The sequence below is a fragment of the Camellia sinensis genome, chromosome 1 (genome assembly GCF_055761805.1).
Source record: "Camellia sinensis isolate YWXY chromosome 1, ASM5576180v1, whole genome shotgun sequence".
In the NCBI taxonomy this organism is placed as follows: Eukaryota; Viridiplantae; Streptophyta; class Magnoliopsida; order Ericales; family Theaceae; genus Camellia; species Camellia sinensis.
This window is the reverse complement of record NC_138961.1, coordinates 198,794,982-198,803,738: the sequence shown is the minus strand read 5'-3', so window position 1 is coordinate 198,803,738 and position 8,757 is coordinate 198,794,982. Positions and strand designations below refer to the sequence as shown.

Sequence of the window (8,757 nt, the reverse complement as noted above, 5' to 3'; positions counted from 1 at the left end):
CAAAACAAACACAACATATAGTAAATCCCACATTCATCTCAATCTCAATCTCACCTCTATCTCTCAAAACAAAAGGGGGCATAATGATATTTAAATATTCATTGATATTTGGCCATGTATGTTTTTATTAAGATTGTTACTAGTATTGCTCATTTTTAATATTAAGGATTGTTTAGAAATTGTTAAATAAATTGATTTTTTAGGGTATGTTTGGTAACCATTTTATTTTCAGTTTACAGTTTATATTTACAAAAATTTAAAAAATTATGATAAAAACTCGTTTGGTAAAAAAATTGATTTATAATTCGGCTTCCAGTTTATAAATCTTACCCAAAAAACGGAAACAGAAAAAACCTGTTTTGGCTAATTTAATAAACTGGCACTGTAGCGGAAGTTACTGTAGCGGAGCTACAGTAACTTAATTGTGGGCGTCTTGATCTCGGTTCAAATCTCCGCAGCACCAACGTTAAAATATATCATCTTCCTCCACCTCATTCATTTATTTTGTCCAACGGTAATATCTCATCTTCATCCACCTCATTTATGTTCACGAACTTCACAGATCAGGTTTGTCTCTCTCCCCTCTCTTCTCTCTCTCTTCTCTCTCTGTCTCCCCTCTCTTCTCTGTGTTCACCGAGCTTTGTCTGTCTCCCCTCTCCTCTCTTCTCTCTCTGTCTCCCCTCTCTTCTCTTCGATTTTTGTTTTCTTTTCTAAAACATTATGTTGCAAACATGCAGATCTTTGTAGATCTGTCAACAAATTGATCTTAGGTATGTTTCTTCTCTCTCTCTTGCTATGGTTTGTAGGTTAATAGATCTGTCATGAAATCGATTTGATGGCAGCTTCGATGGCAACAAAATGATCTCAGATTTTTGTAGAGCTACCATGGTGGTTTTTTTTTTTTTTTTTTTTCTGAAACGACAAATTTATTTTGCAGATTTTTTGCAAAATCTCCGAACCACATCGATCTCACTCTCAGGTCAGTTTCTCTTTCATGGTTGGTTGTAGATCTGTGGTACATTTCGTAGATCTGTACTATAATTTGTTCTGCAATTTTTTTCCCGAACCAGAAATATGTTCTGCAGAAATCTCTTTTTTTTTGTTGGTTGTAGATCTGTGCTACAAATCTTTTTTTTTTTTTTTTCTGAACTAGAAATCTATTCTGCTTTGGGAAAACCTAATCTGTAGGACCTTGGAAGGAGCCCTGATTAACCTGTGCCATAGACATGAAATCAGATTGTTGTCAAGACTTGAGCATTAGAACTGAAAATATATTTCTAGAGTTCTCAAAATTAAAAACCCCATTTTCCTTATATAATATGTGGATATGGATTATTGGCAAATATGGATTTTGCTTTGCTTTGTCACAAAGTGGTTTGTTCTGTGGGCAAGAAATTCAAATTTATGAAACCATTGGTAATTTATACCAAATCAATGTCCTTGATGCTTTGCCCTAGGAGAAAGAAGACCATTATGGTGACTACGACGATGAAGATGACAACTCAATGAAGTATAAAATTGGTGATCCTGGGGGAATTATTGATGATAAAATGGACTCCGGTCTCTTTGAATAGAGTTCCAAGCCATAAGAACACAAACAAGTAAACTATGGTGAAAACAGGGAATGAAGTTGAAGCAGAGAAGGATGTAATATGAAATTTTATAAAAGGAGTTACCACTACTGCCAGCTTCAAGGTCCAAGAAGTGGCATGTATCAGTTGACAGTAGCATCAATGATCGATCTTGGTTCTTCCTCTTCTTTAACTGCAGCGTATGTCATTACACAAAGATCCATTCAATACAGGTTGCCCAATTCCCTGGACGTACGTGTACCCATGCACACATGCACTGATACAATCTAGTATCCAAGTTTAGATCTTAATTTTTTTTTTTTTTTGAAATGAGAGTTTAGATCTTGAGCTTTGCATCATCCCTATGATGAGCTTTGAAATCATGAGCTTTGAAATGAGAGTTTAGATCTTGAGCTTTGAAATGAGACTACGCTAGGTTAAGCCAACCTACAGCATCATCCCTATCGCCCATCCTAGACTTTGTTTATGTTGTTGTAATCAGGATTAGGCCTTTCAAAACTTTATGCTTCTTAACAATCATATGCCCACATGTATGATATCCGAAATTCATATGTGATTCAAGATCACATCCGGATTAATTTAATTATAATTAAAATCAAAGTTAATAAGGTTGCCTCTACATTCTCACAGCTGTCTGTAAAGTGTCTCAAAAGGAAAGCCATAAGGATTCCCATAGTACATATTTCGGTTATTTAAATCTAAAGAGAATAATAATATACATTAGAACACATATACAAAGCCAAACCCCAATAGAAGAAAATGAAAGGAACCAATAAGAAAACTGATGCTCGAAAAAGTCACTTCTTTTTCCCGGAAAAGGATATACATCAACTATGCAGCAAGCAACCTAGTGACTTCTAATAACCCTGCATTTTTGTGAAATTATGAATAATTAAGAATTATATTAACAATATTTAGTTCAATTGATGGAGAGTAAAATGTAGAATTGTCAGAATGCTGTAACACTCTTTGGTATTTGAGTTAGCCAAAGTAACATTTGATATTAAGAATGCTGTAGCAATTAGTTGGCATGTGCCTTCTGAATCACTTTTTTCTTTGGGTTGAAGGTTGCAAATCAATCCTAAATATAATGGAGATAATTAGTCTTGGTTTCAAAGCAGAAACTAGTGCATTTATTAGCTTGTTTGCAAACTTCAAAAAGCCTTGTAGGAATCCATTTTCTCCATCTGCCCTATGTTGAATCATATTCTCTATAGTTCCAGTCTTACTACGTTTTATTTATTTATTTATTTATTATTTTTTTATACTGTTCTATTCACATTTTGTTTATCTTTTGTGGATGTAGTAATATTTCTATTGTTTTCTGTTTAATTCTCTCCAGAGACCTGCAGAAATAGGCTACATATGCATGCAAATTTGGTAAATGCTTGCATATATCTTGTTTTGACATTGGCATTTGTTAATATTTTTCGTATGTCTATTCTTCTTCTTTTTTTTTTTTTTTTTTTGTTGGCCGGGTCATGATATTCCAATTGTCCATCGTGGCTTTAAAGGTAATAGCCATTGGAAGAATGTTTTCCTCTCATATGTTATATTGTGATACATGCATGAAAATAACCTTTTATGCATGATGAAAATAAATGTGGTGTCAAAAGAATGCTTATGGGATTGCATGAGCTTGCATCTCTCTGTTTCATATATTTCTTTTCCATATTTCTTGTTTTCAACATTATGTTGACAACTAATTGAACAGGTTGGCAAAACTGGACGTATGTAGCCAACACGTAGTAGTTGAATGAGGCTTTGTTGAGTTGAGTGGACTCCATTGAGTTCATAAATTAACTTTTTCTCCAAATGGGATGCTCAAAACTTTTCTTCCTTGGGACCAACTACGTTAAAACTAAAAATGGATGTTTGGATTTTTACTTACCTTCCTCAAACTGGACACTTTCTTGAACTTTTTACCAACAAAGTTGTCAGAAATTTTTGTGATTGAAGAAAACAGATCCATAATTCATTTCTCAGTAAATATACCAACCCACAGGATATTTAAACTGCTATTTATTCTTCAATGTCTCTTCATTTTATTTGACTTATATTTTTTTGAAATTTGTTTAAACTGCTGTTTATTCTTCAATGTGTCTTCATTTTATTTGACTCATATTTTTTTGAAATTTGTTTATCTATGAATAAATATAAATATTTAGGTAATGGCATCAACAATACATTATGATCTCCCCATTGATGATGATGATGTTGTTGAAGTTGGTAGAGAAAACAGTAGTCCATGGCCTCAGGCAAATGAGGCTCTTTTCGTTACCCTTATGGATGAGGAGGTGAAAACCAAGAAGAGTAAAATAACTGGAACATTCACGAAACAAGCTTGGAATAGGTTGAGAGATCAAATGAACGCGAAAACCCAATACAAGTATAACACAGACCAGCTTCGGAACAAATACAATCAGCTGCGTATTATGTTCAACAAATTTACATCATTACTGAAGCATACTGGTGTTGGTTGGGATAGCCAGCGACTTACTATCACTGCACCGGATGACGTTTGGGAAGCCCTTTACAAGGTTTAATTAACTTTTTGCATTTTCTTTACTACATGTAATTAGAGAATTCTTCATGTTAACTTCAAATTCATTGATTTGTAGGTTAATACCCATGCAAAGAGGTTTAGGAAGAAAGGGATGGTTTACTACCATGAGTTGTCTCGTATCTTAGGAGACACATCCGCAACTGGTAAACTAGCTTTTCCTTCCACCAAATCACCTTCTGAAAGTAGTGCCAGTTCTGATCCTGAATTTAAGGTAAAGAATGAGGAGTTAGATGCATTGCAAATTGATAGTGATAATGAAAATGGAGATGGCCAAGGCAAGGGCAAGGGCAAGGGCAAGGGCAAAGGCAAGAGCAAAATGGGAGGTAAAAAGAGTAAGAAGAGGAGCTCTTTTCAAGCTAATATTTCTGAAGCACTCAAAGAAATGAGTGAAAATAGCAAGAGGAAGGTGGACCTAATGGAAAAGCGTTTCACAAGTGCTTCAGTTACTAATGTTGGCGATGACAGTGGTTCAATTGAAGGTGGCTCTACTCCATCACGTTCATTACTGAAAGAGTGCATGGCACTATTGCATGGTATGGAGGAAATTCCTGCTGCTGCTTACACCAAAGCTGTGAACAAGCTTGCATCGGATCCCATAATGAGGGAGGTATTTTTTGATATGCCTGCTAGTAGGATGAGGGATTGGGTCCTTAATCTTTGAGAGAATGCAGATTTAGTGTGGTATGTGTTTGTGTTGTTTAATTTATTTGGTAGTTTATTATGGAAACAGACTTATTATGGAAGTTTATATTTGGTACTGTAACTGTTGAATTGTTGGATAATCTTTTGTGCTGTAACAGACTTAGTGTATTCTGTGAACAAGCTTGTATTGTTGGATAACTGATGTATTGTAGTTTTTATTTTATTTTTTTCAGAATAATTTATTATGGAAACAGAGTTAGGTGTATTCTATTGGTGTTTTTAATATTGTACTGCAAAGAGATGGGTAGATGAGTAGATATCAAATTGAGTAAATGGTATGCAGGCTTTCCATTATTGCTACAATATTGTACTAGTATGCAGGCTATTTTTATTATGGTAGTTTATGGTTGGTTAAAGTATTGAATGCTCTTTCTCCTATATAATGTTTGTTAGTAGTATGCTCTTTTTACTGCATTGTCAACATTACATAGGAAGCATTGTCAACATTGTATCACTGCATTCTCAACACTGCATTGCAAGGTATGTATGATCTTCTTCTATATAAAATTCTTATGTCATTGTATTGTCAACATTGTTTTTTCCATTACCTGTTCGATGAAATGTGTCAATGTGTCTAGATTATTCACTAAATTTTGAAGTCATATGAAACATCACTAGATGTGGGTTTCTGGCATGAATTATTTTGAAGTCATATGAAACATCTGGTCCAATTTTGAAGTCATATGAAACATCACTAGATGTGGATTATTAACATCATTCACATGTTTTTATAAAAAGTTTTTTTTGCTAATGATAGTTGATTAATGAGTAGTCTTTAATAACCTCAATATATGTTAAAAAAGCATGTATTAAGATATATAGAACTATATTTAAAATGCATTTAAAATTTAATTATTTGACATTATTTCACTTTCAAGATGGTTCGCAGGATTATCGTGCTAGCAACATCCTTTTATTTTTATGAACATTATGTCATTGTAAGTATAATTACAGGGTACTTCAGTTATGTTTTATTTTCTGATTTTTGTTTTTATTTTTTGATGAACGTACAAAAAATATAAATAAAAAAAAATAAAAAAAACTATTTTTTTTTAACATTGTGTTTAAATTACGAATTTGAATAGAAATTTTAAAAAGGAAAGGAACAGAGGAATTGGAAAAAAAAAAAAAAAAAAGTTTGGCTTGTCATTTCATTTACATTATTCTCATATTTCCCTTCTTCTTTTTTAAATATTTATCTAAATCCATGAGGGTCTTTGATAGAGTACCCAGCAGTTTTGTGAACATGATAAATGTTGCCTTCACAGCCAAACAAAGAATACTATAAATAACAGCGTAGTATTAGATGGCTTACCCAATTAACATAGAGATGAGATACCCACTTCATAGATTGAAAAACAATTTGCAAAAACGATGACTATATGGAGTATGTGTGCATGGGGATGACTAAATTTAATGTTTCTCTTTATTTCGGTCTACAGCATAAATAAAGAAAATGTGGTACAGTCATACAATAAAGAAAGAGACTAGAAACTTTGGCTTTAAAAGTCTCCACTATTTGTTTTGTTATGATTTAAAATAATCTTACCATACGCATGATCGCCAATTCTATGAGACATTTTTTAAAAGGTGTATATCATATGTTTGATTATAATGTAAATTGATCTTGATTTATTTTTTTATCACTAATACTTGTTGTAATAATAAATTGGAGCCAACATTTGAATTGGACATCACTAGATGTGGGCTATTTTAATTATTTTAAAGTGATATGAAATTAAAATATATGGAGCCAACATTTGAATTGGACCAAACAAAATGGTTACCAAACCGAAAAAAATTCAATGAAAGAAAAAATTATTGTGTGACCATTATGTCATGTATTTTCATTATCACTAATACTTTTGTTTTTAAGGGGTCAGCACTATATCACAGTGATATATATGGAGCCGATGCATGCTCTTGATTTGAGTTTTGACTCAGACAGTGACGATGAAAATATACAATTTCTGGTGTGTGTAGCACTACATGAGTATTGTAATACTTACCTTCAACCTAGACCATGCCGAACGTCCATATTACAAGGACATGACTACGTATTAGAAATATTGAATGGCCATGAAAGAAGGTCCAAGGAAAATTTCAGAATGGAACCAGATGTATTTATTAATTTGTGCGAGGCACTTAAGGTATATGGTAAACTGGAACACTCACGTTATCTGACTGTCCAAGAGCAAGTTTGTATATTTTTGCTAACAATTGGTCACAACGAACGAAATAGTGTTGTCCAAGAGCGATTCCAACATTCTGGCCAAACCATCTCCAAATACTTCAACCGAGTCTTGAAGGCAGTGTGTAGGCTTGGTAAACAAGTTATAAGGCCTCCAGATTTTGATGAGGTGCCTGCAGAAATTCGACATAATCCACGCTTCTATCCTTTTTTTAAGGTAATCACTAACAGAATATTTGAAATATAAATTTTAGTAAAATATCCTGCATTATTAAAGTCATTTGTCAAATAGGATTGTGTTGGAGCAATTGATGGTACCCACATATCTGCAAGGGTGCCAGCATCAGAGCAAATACCATATCGGGGTAAGCATACAGTTACAACACAAAATGTAATGTGTGTTTGCTCATTTGATATGCGATTTACGTATGTATTGGCCGGTTGGGAGGGCACTGCAAATGATTCAAGAGTGTTCATTGAAACCGTACATGATCCAACAAATTTATTTCCAATGCCACCAACAGGTACGTATTATATGGCATTTTGTTAATTTATAATGAATATTCTTTTGTCAACCCATAATAATAGATACATACATGTTGAACAGATAAATACTATGTTGTCGACTCGGGTTATACAAATATGCCTGGCTTTTTATCGCCATACCGTGGTGAGAGGTACCATCTAAATGAGTTTCGTAATCAACGTCGACAACCAAGAAACAAGAAGCAAATGTTCAATTACCGACACTCCTCACTGCGCAATGTGATTGAGAGATGCTTCGGTGTCTTGAAGGCTCGTTTTCCAATTTTGAGAGACATGCCTCCGTATTCAACTAAGACGCAGAGTACATCCCCATTGCATGCTGTACAATACACAACTGGATAAGGACACATTCTCAAAATGACACATTGTTCGCTGAATGGGCCAATCCAGATCGTATCGTTGAAGATAATGGGCCTAGTGGAGGTGATAGTAGCAGCTCGACACATGCAGGAAGTAGTTCTCAGCAACCAATTGACTTAGACATTAGTCAACCTCAATTACGTCACATGTCTGATGTAAGGAATCAAATTGCTGGTCAAATTTGGGAATCTCTCGGAAACAATTGAAATATTATTTATGCATATAATAGATTGTGGAAGATGTTTTTTTTATGGTTTGTGGAAGAATTGAGATGTTATTATTATGGTTTGTAAGTTGTTATGAACATTATGGTTTATTATGGTTATTAAATTTATCTATGGTTGGTATTGTATCAATATGATTATTATGGATAATGTGTATGATCCTATTGTCAAAAAAAAATTTAAAAAAAAAATTTAAAAATTAAAAAAATTAAAAAAAAATTAAAAAAAAAAAAAATTAGGCCTTAACAAATATGTTTTTTAGTTTATGTTTTCAAAAATTTTTAAACATTTTGTCCAAACCAAACGAGTTTATTATTTATGTTTTTCAAAAAATAAACAAAAACCAGTTTATAAAATTTTTGTAAATATAAACTGAAAACGTAAACGTTACCAAACGCTACCTTACCTATTATGAAATAATGTGTTAAAAATAAAGAGATAACATGACTAAAATAAATCAAAAAATTAATAAACAGGCTTATAAACTACTCTCCCACGGAGGCCCAGTAGAATCTTATAATGTAAGGAGTTGTAGTGACTCCAAATTAAAAAGAAAAAAAGGAAAATATATAAGTC

At 33.1% G+C, this 8,757-nt stretch overlaps 1 protein-coding gene across 3 annotated transcripts; it reads left to right on the top strand.

Annotated features, from left to right (window-relative positions):
• The first annotated feature begins 301 nt into the window (after positions 1 to 301).
• Positions 302 to 8,342, top strand: LOC114300013 (protein ALP1-like). Of its 3 annotated transcripts, none has more exons than XM_082892053.1 (8): positions 302 to 567; positions 738 to 770; positions 938 to 979; positions 3,761 to 4,132; positions 4,214 to 5,340; positions 6,737 to 7,268; positions 7,344 to 7,575; positions 7,659 to 8,342. In XM_082892053.1, exons 5-8 carry the CDS (start codon positions 5,243 to 5,245, stop codon positions 7,937 to 7,939), a joined length of 1,143 nt encoding a protein of 380 aa, XP_082748179.1. In that variant the 5' UTR covers positions 302 to 567; positions 738 to 770; positions 938 to 979; positions 3,761 to 4,132; positions 4,214 to 5,242; the 3' UTR covers positions 7,940 to 8,342. The 3 variants fall into 3 exon arrangements, with proteins under 3 accessions (XP_082748179.1, XP_082748188.1, XP_082748186.1); XM_082892062.1 differs by having other exon boundaries at positions 318 to 567; XM_082892060.1 differs by lacking the exon at positions 302 to 567 and having other exon boundaries at positions 576 to 770.
• The last annotated feature ends 415 nt before the right edge of the window (positions 8,343 to 8,757 follow it).

What these genes read in the sequence shown, in the direction of transcription:
- LOC114300013 (XM_082892053.1), top strand. Translation starts at nt 5,243, where the DNA reads ATGTTTGTTAGTAGTATGCTCTTTTTACTGCATTGTCAACATTACATA. An exon ending in TCTCAACACTGCATTGCAAG is followed by an intron (nt 5,341 to 6,736) that starts GTATGTATGATC and finishes TTTGTTTTTAAG; the next exon opens with GGGTCAGCACTATATCACAG. An exon ending in GCTTCTATCCTTTTTTTAAG is followed by an intron (nt 7,269 to 7,343) that starts GTAATCACTAAC and finishes TTTGTCAAATAG; the next exon opens with GATTGTGTTGGAGCAATTGA.